General features: G+C 46.6%; 1 protein-coding gene across 1 annotated transcript in view; it reads right to left on the bottom strand.

Moving 5' to 3' along the window:
* LOC147616354 (uncharacterized) overlaps positions 1-18,096 on the bottom strand; it is a 50,921-nt gene extending 32,825 nt beyond the window's left edge. The window contains exons 1-4 of the mRNA XM_086777408.1: positions 17,257-18,096; positions 15,987-16,457; positions 15,072-15,889; positions 14,839-14,920 (exon numbers count right to left, since the gene is read on the bottom strand). Coding sequence (XP_086633534.1) covers positions 14,839-14,920; positions 15,072-15,889; positions 15,987-16,457; positions 17,257-17,259 — 1,374 coding nt within the window. The 5' untranslated portion in view covers positions 17,260-18,096. The remainder of the gene's footprint in view (positions 1-14,838; positions 14,921-15,071; positions 15,890-15,986; positions 16,458-17,256) is intronic.
* Between the last annotated feature and the right edge of the window lie 396 nt (positions 18,097-18,492).

Raw genomic sequence — 18,492 nt, forward strand, 5'->3', positions numbered from 1 at the left:
GAAGGGTCACACCCTGTCACATGGGTCATCATCAAAGGACACGTCTCTTCAAAGGGACACATCTATTGATTAAAGGACATGTCTCTATGTCCAAAGGACATAACTATTCATTCAGGAGTCACACCCTTTCGTCAGGGATGTGCCTCTTCATTTGTACCGCTTCATGCCCTATTTAACAAGGCCTTGTGTCTCAATGCAAAGAACACACAACTTTCCGCTCTCTAATTGTCTTTAGTTCTTGTCATGTCTCTTAAAGTATTAATAGACTAGGAGGTTCTCACAGTAAGAAGGGATTACTTCTAGCCAAAGCTAAAAGCTGATGTCAAACAATATGTAAGAAGGAATTACTTCTAGCCAAAGCTAAAAGCTAATGTCAAACAATATGTTTGAAATTGTCAACAATGTCAAGTTAATAAAACTTAGTGCCTGAAAAGAAATGACAAGGTATTTCTATGGCTTTTGTGGTTCGATTACCATGGACTTTGAGAGGAAATAATCCCGTATGGAAATCGTTGAGCGAAGTTGGTATCCACTGGATTTGGTAGCTTAGTGGATCCGTTGGAAATACCTAAAAAGAAATGACAAGGTATTTATATGGATTTTGTGATTCGATTACCACGGACTTTGAGAGGAAATAATGCCATACGAGAATCGTTGAGCAATGTTGGTATCCACATGATTTGGAGCTCAACCTATAGGAAAAATGGGGATTCAAGGAGAGAGAAAGTTCAATCCATGACAATGGTGGAGAGAGAGAGAGAGAGAGAAAGAGAGAGAGAGAGAGAAGCTTTTAACGTCGTAGAAACAATCCCAAGAGACCAAAACGATCTATCCAACGGGAAGTGAGATTCGAACACATGACGTGTTGAATATCAACTCCATGAACTAACCACTTTTGCCACATTTGGGCGGGAGGGGGGGAGGGGAGAGAGAGGGAGAGAGAGAGAGAGAGAGAGAGAGAAATCACGAGAGAGAGGTTGCACAACTCAAATGATATTCTTATCATGATAAGAATCTTTTAAGTACATGCTTTTATAGTCATCAAGGCTCATCTTTTGACCTAGACCTTAATATTCACACCTCTAGAGGGTGTTCACACCACCCAACTCTGAAATCCCAATAAGTGACTCCCTAAGATGGCGAGATTTTTTCTTATGACAGAGAAAATCTCAAATATGCAACTTGGTCATTTGTTTATTGAAAATTTGTTTAGCATTTATGGCTTGCCAATTGATATTGTCAGTGATCATGATCCTAAGTTCACTAGACAATTCTGGTGTGAGGTGTTCAAGAAATTGGATGCAAAGTTGAGTATAATCTCATCTCATCATCTTGAGTCTAATGGACAGAAAGAGCGTGTGAATCAAACCATGGAGAACATGCTATGTGCATGTCTCTGTGAGACAGTCTGATGGGAAGAGTATCTTCCGTTCGTAGAGTTCACTTACAATAGTGCTAAGCATCCTACTCCTTTTAAGCTGATGTATGGCTATTAGCCTAGCCTCCTGGATGATTGGCTTAGAGAGATTCCGAGTTGGTGCTACGGTTGACTTCTTGAAACATCAACGAGAGATGCTACAATTTGCAAGAGTGCGCAAGATATAGAGGCTAGAGCTCAATTTTATGCTGACCAAAAGCGACGAATAAGAATGCCAATGGATCTACTTGAAAGTCCCAAAAGTGCCACCTCCTCCCTCTGATAAGACACAGCCCCAACACCACGGGGGTAGGTGGCAAACGATACGGTGGAGGCAGTGTCGACGCCCAACTAGAGAACCGTTTTGCGTATTTATCTCAAGATCATCCGTCTAGAGTGGAGAACTGACCCAAACCCCCCCCCCCCCCCCCCCCACCCCTCCAAGAGGGTCCTAGCGTCAGGTCCAACCTAGAGACTGGTGCCACGGAAAGGTTCGATGCTAGTCTTCTAATTTTTCGGGAACCCCCCCCCCCGCCCCACGCCCCCCTGCAGGGCTTCCCTACTTTGATCCCCCCATCTGCCCTCAACCTCAACCTCTCCCCCTTCCTCCCTTCCGGAGCCGCCTCCACTCCTCCCCAAAGCTCCCGTGGCCTCTCCTAAGCACCCCCGCCAGTAGCCCCTGACCCTAGAAGGACCCGCCAAGCGGGTTCTGTCCACCGCAGAATGATTCATCATTTCTCATCGATTGCAGTCACTCCTTCCCCGGTGACAGCCCTTCTCCCCAAATCTCCTAGCCCCCACCCCTCCCAACACTCGGAGTCATGGGACAGCTAGTGGAGTACAGTTTCTTCATCTATCTACCAGTAGATGCCAGTGCTTTTGCAAAGACCTTGGCTTCTATCCGAGTCTGTCATTTTTCATCGATCCAGACCGGCCACTCTGAAGAGTGGAGCAGTGATCTTCTCCTTCCCTGAGTGTAGCAGCCGAGAGTGAGTGAAGTCCAGAGTCTTATCTCCTCTACTATCCATGGATAGGTGATACAGCTCTCTCACCACCTGGGAGACCTCACCTCCCAAACATTGTCTCACACTTTCGGCCCTTGGCCTGCATGGAGCTTGGCGGCTCACGCCACGAAAACCAGGATGGCAAGCTCGTGAGATGGAGTTTGGAGGTGATCCTCTTCATCTGCCTTCATGTATCACATTAGAGGTTCCCCACCTCTACTGTGATATTTGCATACAGCCGAGCTAGAGCAGAATGGACCCACATGGAGCATAGGATCAGGGAACACCTCAGATGTCCACACACCAAGACACACTGTGACTACTCGCCATTATGGTGTTGGAATCTACCACCGCCGGAAGAAGTGCTCACTAATTGAGTATACTCCGCCTTGGATCTTAGATGGGCTGAAGGTGGGTGACCAAAAGGTGTGGCTCCTGCCCTTCAAAATCTTCCCGCATTTGCGGGTATGACCAGTTGACAAGTGATGCCCTTGAAGAAAGAGAATGTCGATAGAGCCTCCCACTAAGGCTCTCTGCAACTCCTCATAGAGGACTCCCCGCCGAGAGGGGCATTGCTGGCCGCTAAATCCCTGAGTGTTCCAAGAGACCATCTGTTAGAATATTGTGCATCTCAGTGTATTGGGGCCATGCCTATTTATTAGGTTTTATCCATTTTCTCTCCTTTTAGTAGGTCGTGGAGTACCCGGCCAGCTCCTAGGGATAGTTGGCCACTCCCTTGCCTCACTATATAAGGGGCCTCCTCTATTCACTTCTCTCATCCATTCCTAGCACATTGTACTGCACTCTCTTGCTGGCTATTGCCATTGTGAAAGCTTCATGCTATAATAAAAGGTGATCTTATACTTCAACATGGTATCAGACGTTGAGGTCGCGGCTCTCCACCTCCAGGTGACCTTCTTCCCTTCTTTGCTGGCGTTTTTGGAGCTCGACCTGCACCTGCGTTTTCTACAAGGTGGCTGTGTTTTCTGCTTCCTCAACCCCTCTTCATCTGTGTTTTTTGCTTGTTGGCTGCCTCTGCTGTTGTGCTACATGCTGAGCGTCAAAGGCAAGCTTCAAAGTGCTATTTTTCAGCAGTTTCGCATGGTGAAGGGCTGTTTTTCCGTCTTGGACAGCAGCTGAAGGTGTTTTGTTCGCGTGTGGAGGTGCCCAACAGGTGGCTCTTTCTGGTCCTCTTCTTCCCCGGCTTCCCCTCCCTCCGGTTGGGTGTTTCCAGTGTGTTTTGGTGGACTGTTTTGCTGCTGTCCAGCCTCTTTCTCTCTCAGATTTGAGAGGGGGCTGATTGATCCTCATGCCTCACTTCGTTGGAAAGTGCTCGAGAGGACTCTTGGAGTGCTGAGATTTGTGTACTTTGTTGCTGTGGATATGGCTCCCCTTGTACGAACAAGGAGGACAAGTTGGATGGAACCAACTATGCCCATTGGAAGCTGAATATGCGGATCTCGTTTGTGGGAGATTGTTTAGGACAGTGAGAAGAAGTGTCCTCAAAACTCGAGGCGTTGGGCCCAAGTTCAAGAGGATGAATTCCTTGCGGAATCACAAGGCTGGGAAGGATCGTGATTTGAAGGCGCACTCCGTGCTTGTGTGGACCATTACCATAACAAAGGAGGTCTCACCGGCCATGCAAACTCTTACCAGTGCACATCAAGTAGGTCCAAATTGGAGGATCTCTATGCTCGAGATTCATCGATGCGGGCAGCTACTTTGCAAGGGAAACTCTACGGTCTGTTATTTCCTACTGGTAGTTCTATGGAGTCGTTCCTTATGAAGGCCAAGGTTATCCCTGACCAATTACTGGCAATGGGTGCTGCGTTGTCTTTTGCTTAGTTGGTTGCACTTATCTTCACCAAGCTTCCCCTGGAGTATGATGTGGTTTCTCGGGCTTTGAGGTGCCAGGTCCCAACCACTCAATTGGATTTTGATGAGCTTAGCTCCCTTCTCTTGGAAGAAGAGTCCGTCCTCGTTCCTCGGGGTAAGATCAAGGTGTCTCTTAACAATTCAGATCAAGCACTTACTTCAGTACATAAGAAAGGTTGGAGCTGTTGCTTCTATCTAAGGATTGTTTGTCCAAGAATACCTCAACTTGAGAGGAGTGCCAAAACATCCTTCTTAGGCTGAAGTTAGCACAACAAACAAACCTAAGGTCACTTTATGTGAAGGGTGACAATTGTAAGGGCAAGATGCTCCCTAAAGCCAAGCAGAAGAGAAAAGGAGAACATTCCGCATGAAGAATCATGTCTCAAGAGCCAAAGAGAGAAGAGCTAGGCCCAAGGCTATTCGGACCCCTAATGTACTCTCTCTCTTTTGTTTATTTTCAGATTTTCTCAAGGTTTTACACAGGGAAAGAGCGAGAGAGCAAAGGAGAGAGAGAGCTTGAAGCCATTATAGCATGAAGCTTTTACAATGGCAATAGCCAGCAATAGAGTGCAGTATAATGTGCTAGGAATGGATGATAGAAGTGAGTAGAGGAGGCCCCTTATATAGTGGGGCAAGGAGCTGGCCGACTGCCCTAGGAGCTGGCCACCTACTCCACGACATACTAAAAGGAGAGAAAATGGATAAAACCTAATAAATAGGCATGGTCCCAATACACTGAGATGCACAATATTCTAACACCCCCTTTGTAGCTTATAGTGTGCAAGAGTCAGAAGAAAAGCTGATGAAGATGCAACCTGGAGGCGAGCATTGTTTGCTTGGCTGAGTTGCTGCCAAATCAGCTGCTCCCTTTCTCTCTCATCCTCGACCGACACTCGACCAAAAGAATGGACCCTCCAGTACTACAGATACTGGAATCACCTCGGAGAGAGCACCCTCCAATACTACAGATACTCCAGTTGCTCCCTTTCTCTCTCAGCCTCGACCAAAAGAATGGACCCTCCAATACTACAAATACGGGAATCACCTCGGAGAGCACCCGCAAACCTGTTTTATCTAAACACAATGCCACTACGAACAGCAAAGAACTTTGCTTGGCTCCGAACTCCCACACTAGTGTACAGTGAACTCCAAGAATAGAATGATGAGCTGCCAAATGCACCACGCCCATTCTTCCCCAACAATGGACTGTGAACACAACACGTCCCAAAAAACTCGAACAATGAACTCGGAACAGTTGTTGTCCATAGTCTCTGCTACACCAAAGCTGACCCTGCCCTACCATATTTTTAATGCTTAGAACTCCGACTCACGGTTCCCATGCACCAGAAAATGGAGCTGCTTACAGCCCCTCTCCCACCCACAAGCCTCCTTTGGCTAGAAGCACATAGGGGAAACTTCATGTATACTAGAGATGAACACCATCTTGGTCCTCCCGAGCCAAAAGCGCCTTGGGAGCCCTAGATGAGTCACTAGAGGTATCTGTAGCACTGTCTTGTGTGTTGTCTTTGCCCTTCTTCTAAGATGAAGACTTGCCCTTGGTGTTGGTCCTCTTCTTGGTGCTAAGTGCTTTCCACCATGTGTAAAGATCGTTATCCCTTGTAGGAGAGAGATATAGCCTTTGCTCTGATACCACTGTAATAGGCCTTCCTAAGGGCTGTGGCATAGGTACCTAGCTTATCCTCAAGAAAATAACAAATTCACGCGTACAGCCCCACCTCCTAGATCTGATCCATGGCACGCAAAAAGGTTTTATCTGGGATAGGAGCATCCTTGATAACATCTTCACCTTTTGGGAGGCATCCACCACCGCCGGTCTACAACAACAAGAGTTAGCGATTCTCCTTCTCGATTTCGAGAGCCTATGACATGGTGGATTGGGGCTTTCTCGAGGGGACTGTGTGCAGGGTGGGTTTCCTCCTCACCTGCATCCAAGCTATCTCCGCCCTCTACTCGCCCTATCACAATCAGGTCTTGATCCAAGGCACTCGAGCGACCAATTTCAACTTTCTCGTTCAGTATGACATGGTTGTCCCCTTGTGCCCCTTCCTCTTCTTTTTGTGGTGGAGGCGATGAACAGTTTTTCAGCTTCCCAGGTAACCGGACTATAGGGCCTTAGGCTTCCTATCATAACTCATGAGGAGCTCCTCGATTCCTAGTTTGCAGATGACACAGCAGCCTACCTCTTCATAGATGTGGAGAATCTCCAAAGGTTTGCGGATGCAGTAGAGATCTTTTGCCGTGCCTCAGGAGAACAAATCAACTGGCACAAGTCGTGTGGATTTTGGGTTAGCTAATCCCCTACACCAGCTTGGCATCCAATTGAGTCCTTCCAGTGGATTTCGAGGGATACCCCGGTGCATTATCTTGGCTGCCACGTTGGGATTGATATCACCTCAGAGCAACAGCTTGCCCCCCTCCTCTTGGGCATTCGAAGAAACTTCTATATAGGAGCACGACCACGCTCTCACTTGATGCTCGAGTAGTTGTAGTGAACCAAGTCATTCTCGTTATATCACCCCTTGTTGGGCCTTTTCTAGGGCATGTATTGGCCAGGTACAAGGGTTGATCCACAACTTCCTTTGGGCATGCAGCGATGGCAAGCCCAACACAGGCCAAGGTGGCTTGGAGAGTCATCATTAGCCTCACCATAGAAGCGGCTTGGGCATTATTGATTCTTCTATGCAGAGCAAAGCCCTTCTCAGCAAGCTGATCATCAAAGGCCGCTTCCCAAGTGGTGAGCCTTGGAAGGCCTTTCTTATGGTCCGTATCTCCACCCACACTCCAATTATAAGCAGGGTCCCTGGCCCCCCAACGATGGTAGGCCGGCACAGGCCAAGGTGGCTTGCTGTTTTCAGGGCTCAAAACCACCTGTATGCTGTCCAGACAGTCCCAAAACAGCAAGTAAACCAGCCGTATTTTCAAGCTCTCTGGCAACCCGTAGGTTCCACCAGTACACACATATGACCATCAAGCTTGTCCAGAGTAATACCCTTACTGTTTTCAGGGCTGAAAACCACCTGTATGCTGTCCAGACTGTAAACGGAAGGGGCAACTGAACACGGAAAATCTAATCAATCATGAAATCTGAAAATACACATAAGCATGCCAGATAAAACAAGATGACAAATATGCACAGTACACACTAGGGGCCACAAGATGGGCTGAACCCCACGCACCCCCCCCCCCCCCGGCGCCCTTTATGGTTCGATTACCAAAAAGGAGTCTGCTTCCAATACAACTTTGCGGGTGCCCGGGGTTCACCACTGGCTGCACCTGTTTCTTCCAATACAATATGAAAACAAGAAAACATCACATGAACTGAATTTGCTGACAATTCTTAGCACAAGTAAGTATTTCCGGCATCAAGCACATGCATGACAACTATGGACAGCCCATAGCACTCCCACATCAGCCCGGGACAGCTCAACATCATCTTCCTCCTGTCTGGCTCATAGAGCAAGTTGACCAGCCCTCAAAGGCTGTTTTCAGCAGTCGACCAGCCCTCAGTAGCCACGGAAGAAAGCGACCAGCAGTTGTGCACAAGCCTGCAAACCCCCGGTCGAAAGGAAAACTATCTAGAAAACCCACGACCAGCTCTTCCTCCTTGTTTTTAACCTCTGTCCAGCCTCTATTCAAGCTGTAAATCCGCCGGCCAGCAGTGGAGAACATGCAGAAGGAGTCGGCCAGCTTCTCCCATGCATCCGGTGAACTTCAATCACGATGGATGGCTGTAGAAACTTGCCAACAGGCTGAAAACCAGCCAACCAGCCCTCATGCACCCTGAAAAGCATGCGCCCCCCTCCAATCTGGAATTTTTGTCAATAATAGAGGCTTCCCCGCTGAAAATAGCCCACATGTGTGCTTTCCTAGTTTAGAAAGGGGCGCCTACATGAAGAAGGTCCAAATAATGTCGAATGCCTGGTCTTTGGCTGCCACGTGTATTAAATAAGTCCTACTCAATGTGTACTCACTTATAAGTTGTCCGGTCACTTATAAGTGAGTGTGAACCTACACCCATAATTATTAACATGTGAACTCATAAAGCTGTAAATTGAGTTTTTGGGAATACTTACCACCTGCAAAACACATGTAGTATCAGTCCCAAACAGGTGTGCACATACACGTCCACAGGGTGCCCAGGCGTCCCTGGCCCCATGGGCAACACAGGCACAAATCTCAGGCATTGTCCAGGCAAACAAGACAAGTCATCCAAAGATAAAATCAAAGTCATGCACACACGAGTGCAATTATATTGGAAGAAACACCCATCTGTTCAGTTGTATCCAATAAAATGTCCAGGGCTCATGATCCTTCCGGAACCTTCCCAGAACGTAAATACACAAGATCTCCAAGATAGCTAGTCCCATAGACTTTCATCATGTCAGGCTCCATGGCCATACATGTACACCATGTCAGGCCCCAGAAGCCACACATGTACTATCATGTCAAGGTACACTAGCCATACATGTACTATCATGTCAGGCTCCATATGCCACACAGACACACCATGTCAAGCTACACCAGCCATACATGCAATGTCATGTCAAGCTCCATATGCCACACAGACACACCATGTCAGGCTACACCAACCATCCATGTATGTCATGTCAGGCTCCACATGCCACACATGAACAGTAGAAAAATAGAAGCTGTAAGGAATTTTGTAACTCAGACAGTCCCAAAACAGCAAGTACCCAAAACAGCAAGTGAACCAGCCGTGTCAAGCTCTAGGAGTAAGCGACCACCATCCGGCTGCCTGCGAGGAGTCTACCTGCTGAAAAGCAACCTAGAAACTGTTGTACGGCCAGCGCAAGAGAGAGGAGAGAGAGCAAACTGCAGTCGGCCAGCAGAGAGAGAGAGAGAGAGAGAGAGAGAGAGAGAGAGAGAGAGATATATTAACGTCTACGAGAGGCCAAAGTTGGCCTATGAGACAAAAAATAATACAACTGTGTTCTTCCGGTCATCGGAAGAAAAGAAAGAAAAGAAAAAGTGTGCATGTGTCTAGATACAACTGTTAATCATCATGGATCGGTGGAGCCCATATACAAACAATATAAGGGGGGGTGGAGATGTGGATGGAGTGCTAAGGCAAGATGCATCTCTATATGCTGAAGGGGTAGTACAAGCATGCTATGCAGATCTATGTCTAACTCCATCCAGTGCCATAAGAGGGATATAAGATATCATACATCGCCGATGCTGAGGCTGTGAATGGCGTGAACATGTACCCTGAGTCTGAATGAAAGCGAGCTAGCCTCTCCTGTGTCTCCATCTGGTGTCTCATTCGGATAGCTGCTATCTCTCGGTGACGGAGTCCGGGTGCTCTATGTCCAGTCTGTCTAGGTCTCCTCTTGGCTCTCAATTCCTCTGCTCTCTATGCGGTCACCCCACGTGGTACATCAGCTGGCACTGGCATGGCTCTCTGGAAGAAATCTGTGAGCTGGGACTGTCTCCCACCCCTAGTGGGAGCGGGTGTCTGGAGGAGTCTCTCTCGAGAACTATGAAGCTCTAGTAGTAGTCTGCCAAGCTGCCGCTGGTCCGAGGCCTCCATCAACTAATGTAGTGAAGAGTGCTCCTCAAACAATCCTGCATATCTATCTCTAACCCCCTGGTGGGCTCTACATCTACATACAAAGTGATCCTCAGTCTCCACCTCCTCGCGGCACAATCTGCATATCCGCTCAGCTCTGGGAACCCGTGCTGCTCTCCCAGCCTCTATCTCTAGCTGTCCAATAGCAACGCGAGAGCTGTGTGGCATGTATACATCCATGTACCGCGGTCAATGTATAAACCCATCCCCTGAGATGCTCATAAAGTGGTCTCTGTAATACAGCATCTTCGGTGGTAGTGGGCTCTCTGGTGCTGTCCATGTCTCCTGTATGTAGTGCTGCCATATGTCCTGTCTCATCACTCTGTTCCTCTCATTGAGAGAGAGGTAACCCCGTGGAGCAAACTGATCATACTGAAAAGGTGGCAACCGCTCAATGTCTATCCCATGATGTGAGAACCACTGTAGCATCTGTGCATACCAAGTTCCAGTGTGTCCAGCCTCGGCCAGCTGTCTGCATGCCTCAAAAGCTCGGCGGGATAATCTCTCCGTGGGCATCTCCCTCATCCTGTATATAAAGGAGATCGTCTGGAACAATGCCTCCACTGCCATAGGTGGTGCAGCAAACTCAGCTCGAACAATGTCGTGCGGGACGGATAGTTTGCTACGTATCATCCTTGAGAGCATCAAGATCTGTGGTCTCTCCAGTTGTACCCATGTGGAGGCTGCAAGCACTGGTGCCCAAACCGCTGCTGCATACATCAAGGCTGGTGTCACTAATGTATCAAAGAGCCACCCCTTCGTGCGGGGTTCCTAAAAATGTGCCTGATGACACTGACGCTCAAGGCCAGCAAGAGCTACATACCCCCGGGTCACTTTTTCTCGGACCCGCCCTCCTGCTAATGTGAGAGTAGTGTGGCTCCTGACTGCGGGTGAAGTGTGGAAGATCATAACCTTGGTTTTCCCAAGGTTCACTGTGAGCCCCTGCTGTGCGCAGAAGTCATCAAAAGCCACAAGGTGTCTTTGAAGCCCAACCTGCGTGTCGGATACCAAGACGATGTCATCAGCATAAAGCATAACATGGACATTACTACCTGATAGCTCAACCCCAGAGCCTCCTCCCTGTGTGATGTAATCGACCACCTCATCAATATAGAGCCCAAAGAGCGTGGGGGAGAGCGGGCACCCCTGCTTCACACCAATGGTGCTAGCAACTGTGTCGGACAAGCCTCCTGGGCATCGGACTCTCCCAAAGGCCTGCTCATATAGCCTGTATATGCCCCACATCATGTGGGAAGGTATGCCTAGTCACTAGTGTCTGTAGTCGCCGAAAGAGGCACTCTCTGGGCACAGTATCAAATGCCTTGCGGAAATCCACAAAGCAACAATAGAGCCGTTGCCTCCGTGCCTTGGCCTGATCAATCAGGCACCTCAATGTAAAAATGTGGTCGATGGTCGAGAAGGCTTGACGGAAGCCTGCCTAGCCTGCTGCTCTCAATCCCCCAACCTCTGCATGAGTGCTCAGCTCTGCCTCCAAAACTGCCCCATTTAGTTTGGCCAATATATGGCCAATCATGATGGTCCTGTAGTTCCCAGGGTCTAGTACATCTCCCGCTTTATGGATCGGCACAATAGTGTGCATCGTCCACTCAGCCGGAAACCCCTCTGACAGAGCTCTGTTGAAGAGATGAGCAAGAAATGGTGCCAATGTATCAATAGCATAGATGAGATGCTCTCCCTGTAATCCTGTATGATCTGTTGCCCATCCATGTTGGAGTCGGCATATGGCCCTCCTAACCATAGGTGGGGTGAAGAAGGTGGAGATTGTGGAGCATGGCTCTGTGGGCTGTGGTATAGGGGGCTGTGCAGGCACATCAAAAAGTCTCTCTGCATATGTCTGCCAGGTCTAAGGATCGGCAATAGGTGTGGGAGGACGGGGCTCTCTGAGTCTCCTCCAAGCAACAGCAACATCTCTGCTCATGAGCATGTGATGTGTGTCCCAGTACTGAGTCTCCTCATAAGCTCGCCACTTACGGCGGGTGAGAGTATGCATCCTCCTGCCTGCCTGCCTCTGGGTGATCTCCCCGCGAGCCCTCTGCACTCGGAGACTGCGGTAAAGGTTTATGCACTCATCATCATACCATCGGTTCTGGGGCATGCTCCCAGATGTAGGTGGCCGTCCTGTCTGTATGTGGTATGGGAAACTCCTCGCGGCTGCGGAGTGCAGTACATGTGAGAGCTGGGAGGTGAGCATGGCCATGGGTGCCGATGGATCTAAGGCAAATAGCTGATCATGAACATGATAGTTGTACAACTCGGCTAGGTCCTGAGTGAAGTGAAAAATAGTGCGTGGTGGCTGTATGATGGGTGGGTGGGTCTCCAGTAAGCTCCTGAAAGTGAGGGATAGGTATGTATGATCCGCCCCAATGGGGCATGGTGGTACGGTGAAGTGAGACACCATATCTACTGCCTCCCGGGATCCCATCACATAATCCACTGTACTACTGCCGCCTCCCACTAGAAAGCAAGTCAACCCACCTGAATCTGGCCACTCAGTCATCCCGTTATAAATAACGAGATGGTGTCGGGCCCCAAGCTCCAGCAAATGTTGCCCATATCCAGTGCTGTCAGCTCCTCCATCAGCGGAGATCCGAGTGGTCCCTGTATCCTCTGTAGCTAGCGGCTCTAGTCTCAAGGGATCCTCAAAGTCATAGATCTCGCACTGTCTTCTCTGAGTCCGTGCATTGAAGTCCCCCATCAAGAAGACTTCTCCCAGTGTCGAATAGTGTAAGATCTCCTCAGATAAGACAGAGTATGGAGACTCACTAGCCTCTCCTCCACCCGGCTCCTCGGTGGTGGCAAACCGCGACCCCTTCGGAGGAAAGTAGCAAAGGGCGATATAAATCCATCTGGTCTCCGAGAGGCATAAGCTAATCCACATGTATCTCGCCTCCGAGTCTCGTGCTACGACTCGAACATGCTCATGTAACCCATGTCTGAAAAGCACTGCAATACCTCCTGAACCTCGGGAGGTGGCCTGTCTCATCCCCTGTCGGTGAGCTGACTCCCACTGATAACCCTCAACCCGTGGTAAGCCCCTCTGCGAGCTCTCATGTGTCTCTGTCATCAAGATGATATCCCGGCCCTCCATCACCTCCTCAAGTCTCCCTAGATGTGTCCATAGGACTCCATTACAGTTCCAGATTGCTATGTGTATCTCTTTGTCTTCATGTTGTTTCCTCCGTGTCTCATAGGCCAGATGGCGCTATTCGACCCTCTTCCCATCAAAGAGCGAGAGAGAGAGAGAGAGAGAGAGAGAGAGAGAGAGAGCTCCAGAGTGATGCGCCCCACTCAAATCAGCCCCCAAGCCCTACTTTAATAGAGTTGAGTTGCTATATTTGCAGCACTTTTCCCTTTTTGCCCAAAATAGCTCAGCTTGCCCAAAAATATCAACTTTTTAGCATTGCTTGGCTTGTACTCCAAGTTTTAGCCCAAAAATATCGACTTTATGCTTTCCTTGGCTTGTACTCTTAAGTTTTAGCCCAAAAATAACTGAGCTTGTCCAAATATATCAGCTTTTATGCTTTTCTTGGCTTGATGCCCAAGTTTCATCTAGGCGCCTCCTTTTGTCCACCTGTCCAAGCCCAAAAACAATAATATGTCCAGCCCATCATTAATTATATGTGAACACACCAACTTATAAATATTATAAGTCACTTTATTGGATAAAATCCCATGCTGCACATGCTGTATGGCCATCTTTTTAGGCCAAACCATGCTAGTAAAGTGTTGTAGCTTTCTTCTGTGGAAAATCCCCGTTCACACCTTGGTTCTGCTTAGTGTGTGAGACACTAATCAAGACTCGTGAAGGGACCAAATGATGACAGCAATCCTTTCCTCAAGTCAATGACAGTGAGGTTATTTGGCATTACAAGCAACCTATTTGGCTATTCCCCCCCTACACACCCCCCCCCAAAAAAAAAAAATGTATGAGAAGCAGCCAACCAACGAGGAAGAGCCCCTCTCTCTCCCCAAGTGTTTTTTCTCGTGTCTCCCTTGATTGAGAATGGGTCATGAAATTAGGCGTTTCACATGTATTTTTGATAACTAATGGAAGGATCTTTTCTTGGAAAGAAAAAAAAAAGGACAACCTTTCGGACTTGTTTTGGGTTGTATGAGTAGATGGTGATGCCTTTTGGTCGCACCAATGCGCCGGCTACTTTTAATCCAATGATGAATCGTATCTTTCAGGCGCACAAGTTAAAGCTGAACGTATGGTCCCCATCCTTCTTGCCCAGATGTTCAAGCATCATGGTATGCCAAAGTCTGTTGTAGGGAAAAGAGATCCCTAGACGACGAGCTTGTTTTTTTTTTTAATTCCGATTGGCCTTAGGGCCAAGATCCTCCCATAGTTATCGTTTTTTAACTTCCCATAGGCACATTTCACCACCTGTAGGCGCTTTTTTCCGCCCGTAGGTGATGCCGCCGAGGGAGCACCTAGTGGGGGTTTGAACCCAAGACCTCCCGGTCCCAAGACAAACATCACCACTTGAGCTACCACCTCATTGGCAACGACGAGCTTATTTTGGAGAGTAATATGGGAACAAAGCTAAGTTTCTCTTCCACCTATCATCCTCAGACCTTGCCATTACCATTGAAAAGAATGTTACTTATCATGTTGGTCTTGCCCAAATTTCACCAATTTTTCATCATTATTCATGATTTCTACAAGCTTTTCTTTTATTTTGAAATTTATTAAGATATTAATTTTAAAACCGAGGAACAAAACCTTTCACAACAAAACCTCAAAAAACAAAAAACCTCAAAACGTTTATTGTGATGACGCCACTAGCACCTGTGTTTGTGGAAGGGACCTTGGTTGGATATACATGTTGCACCTACTTTAAAATTGGTCAAGAACTGCAGTCATAACCGCTGGATTTGTGAATAAATATACGGTTTGAAAAAATAACCTGTTCAAGAGAGATCTCCTTTGATCCCCAATCACTGCAACTTACTTTCTTCTTTTCATTCCAATCCCACTGAAACAACTCCCTGTCAACATTGACAGTCACATATCAAAACATCAAAAAATTTTGGAATAAATACTAAAAAGTGGAAATTTTCTATTCGAGCTCAAACACTCTTAGCTAGCATGACACCTATCTAAATGACCGCAGGACACAGTCAGAACCGGAAACCTAACCTGCACAAATTGAGCAGTGTCTTCCGCCGTTTTGTTCCGAAAAACTGAGAAACGCGGGCACAGTTATTAGTCATGACTCCCAAGAAATAATAGATGGCTAGAGCATCCTTTTGTATGTTTGCTCCAACTTTCATAATCTCTTTCTTAGACAAAAGAGCTCTTAGTCGCAGAGGAATGGGTGGCACCACTGCTGCTACTTGTTGAGAAACTTTGATCAGCACACAGCGCTGATGGGTGGACAGCTGAATGAGACCGAGAGAGCCACCCATGCCATGTTTGCACACGAGCGCAATCGCAGTCGTATTATCTTGAAGCAGCCAATCAATGCATACATCCACATGATGCAAATCGTGGAGCTCTGCCATCTGGACTTCAATGTTGAAGTTTGGTACAGACTCAGGCAGCGAAACGAGATCATTCGGAGGTGGGGGCATCGACTTCATGATGTGCTTTGGAATCAAAACTCTGAGCCTAGACAGATCACATGCATCTTCCAATTTGCTAAGAACTCGTACAACACTGATGCCATCATCACTGTCAAGGAAAGACTCTCCCAGCTCCTCGGTTCTACACTGTGAGCCAAAATCTCCAGGTTCTGAAGACACTGGTGCCCGCAGGCTTTCATAAGAACGAAAGAAATCGTCTGTTGATGATCGGGGACTTACAAATGGTGGCAATTCGGATATATTGTGGCCTTCACAAGTGGACCCTTCGATGCATTCGCCATCACCTTCATTGACTTGTTCCCACCAGGATCTGAATAGATGATCATTTAAATCTTCAATCGAACGGAAAGCTTGCATAAAATCTTGGGTTACCTGGCATGCCGATTAATGTTCAGAAATACAATTACAAGGCGAAGACCTCTCTGCAGCCTGAACTGCAGTGAAGAGTAGCATTCCCATCCAGTCTCACCTGATCATCATCATTGCTGAGACACTCGCTGTCGCTGAAGAAAAATGGATGCTCCGTCCCGATCAGTAACATATGATCCTCCTCGGCTGAGCTCCTTGACTGTAAAAAGCTTGTCAAAGACTCCCTTGCCACGTGAAGGCTACTCAGAGCAGATGGAAAAGAGGCCTTAACACCCTCTTCTAATATTCCTACCACCGTTGCATCTGTAGCAGCCGATACAACACATCGCAATACATGGAGATCACCACTAGTGCAGGGCACTCTACCACTACACCCTGGCTTCTTCGAGCCAATTTGAGCTCTACTTCCATTGTGGAGGAGTTGTGAATGATCTCTCCATGTGCTGGCTTTTCCCAAAGTATTCGCAATGCTGCAGTGCCCATCTTTACTGAGGCATGGGATGCGACCACTTACTGAGGAAAGCAATGTCGCTTCACATGCATCATGTATGAGGCCCCTCCTTTGGATTTCCTGCATAAAGAAATGCCATAATGTAGTAATATTGGTATGCTTCTTACCTTATTTTAGACACCATCATCTTAGCATAGTCATACCATAATCTAATATGAAATTGACTTTGATTAAAACAAATCATATCATAACATAATCAAAGTCACTTTAATCTAGTAATAAGGACACCATAATCTAGTCAAAAAGGTATCTTAATCCAGAGATAATGACACAATGATCCAACCAAAATTGTGACTTAAACCATAATCTAATCAAAGTGGTAAGCTTTACACCTTGATCTAGGGATAATGATACCTTAACATAGATAAAATGGTGTGCACCATTGACACCTACTCTAGTCAAAAATGGTATGCCTTACAGCTTCATTCAGAGAAAATGACACCAATCAAAGTTAAATGATAATCACAATGACACAATATAACAGTAAGCCTTTCAAACTGACTCAACTAAATGACACCATAATCTAGCAAAAGGGTATTCCTTTCAGATTAATTTCCTAGAAATGAAAACCTAATCTGGTCAAAATGGGATGCCTTTCACCTTTATTTAATCAAATGATATCGTCTGCGATTCATATTCATTTAATCAAATGACATCATAATCTAGTTGAAAGGGGTCGGCAGGCTCTAGCCTAAGCAATAACATCTTGGCCTGACGGCACGCAGGTCTAACCCTGGCACGTACATAATCTGATAAAATGGTATGCTTTCTGCCTCAATTTTGCGAAGAAGGTGAGCACTATACATTTAAAAAACATGTTTATTTACTTGCGACAGAGGGTACAACAGTGTTCTCTTACCATGGAGTATGTTCCTGTTGGTGTTCTGTGAACTGCAATACCTTCTTCCTCTAGAAAACGGGCTTCAATCTTGATTGATCAGTAATGTAGATTTAATCCATGATCTCTTTGGCTAAGGTTAGGACTTTCACTAAGTAAAAAACAAATGTCAGAATAGCAACAAGTAAGAATTAGGGTTTAAAGGCATCTGCTCAGCCTCTCTTGTAGAGCTTTGCACCAATCTGTAATTACTAGGGTTTGCAGGCATTCAACTGCCTCTCAAAACCGCCTCTAGCCATCTCTGGCAGAAAATAATTAGGACTCTTTAATCCCAAGATGGAGCCACCTGACTAGGTTTATTCGGTTTCCACGCACGACCATCTGTAATCTTCTGACATGCAGAAACGGTTAGAATTTGCAGGCCTCCATAATCAAAATATGAAGCCCTCTGGGTTATGCTAATTTGAATTTCCAAGCGTAATCTTCTACTATGCAGTGATGGTTAGGGTTTGCAGCCTCCTTATTCACAATATGGATCTCCTGTAATCTTCCAGCTTGCTGAGATGATAAGGGTTTCCAGGCCTCTTTAACTCACTCGTAAAGGGAAGATTAAGGGTTTAATGCAACACACTGCCATGTTTTCTCGCCTTTCTTATGAGGAGGATGAAAAAGGCAAGTGTGCCGAACGAGAGGAATCAATCCATCATGGTGATGAGAAAATCAGAGAAGAATTTTTAAAGCTATTAGCCTCCTCTCCTGGTTCCGCCATAGACAGACCTTGAAGCTGCACTCGAAGCTCTACTCGATACCTTAGGTTTTCAGCCCCAAGATGTTTTTTCACACTAGATAGAAAACTTTTTGGTGAGGATCTGCCTGCTAGTACTTAAGTCTTAATATCTATGGTTATTTGTTATTCAACTAATTATAAAATCACTTGTGTATATTTTGTTCCTAGTATTCATTTTTCAAATTTGAAATTTAGAACTTATTAATGTCTCCCTAGAAAAGCCAAGCCCAGGTAACATGCACCTGTCATACATTACTTAAATCTTATATCAACTTAGGAAATATATTACACACAAGAAAAATGTCGATGGCTTTGATGTTGAGTGACCTTCAATGGTCTTAGTTCCTCTGGAAGGAATAAGAAAAGCTAGTTAGTGAATGAAAAGATTAGTGGTTTATTGAGAATTCCTAACGGGTGGGGGATGGGGTTTTTTGTGAATGATTGTATTTTGATATTTGTGTGAGTTTTTT

The sequence above is a fragment of the Cibotium barometz genome, chromosome 38, assembly GCF_041138505.1.
Source record: "Cibotium barometz isolate CiBa-2024 chromosome 38, ASM4113850v1, whole genome shotgun sequence".
Classification (NCBI taxonomy): Eukaryota; Viridiplantae; Streptophyta; class Polypodiopsida; order Cyatheales; family Cibotiaceae; genus Cibotium; species Cibotium barometz.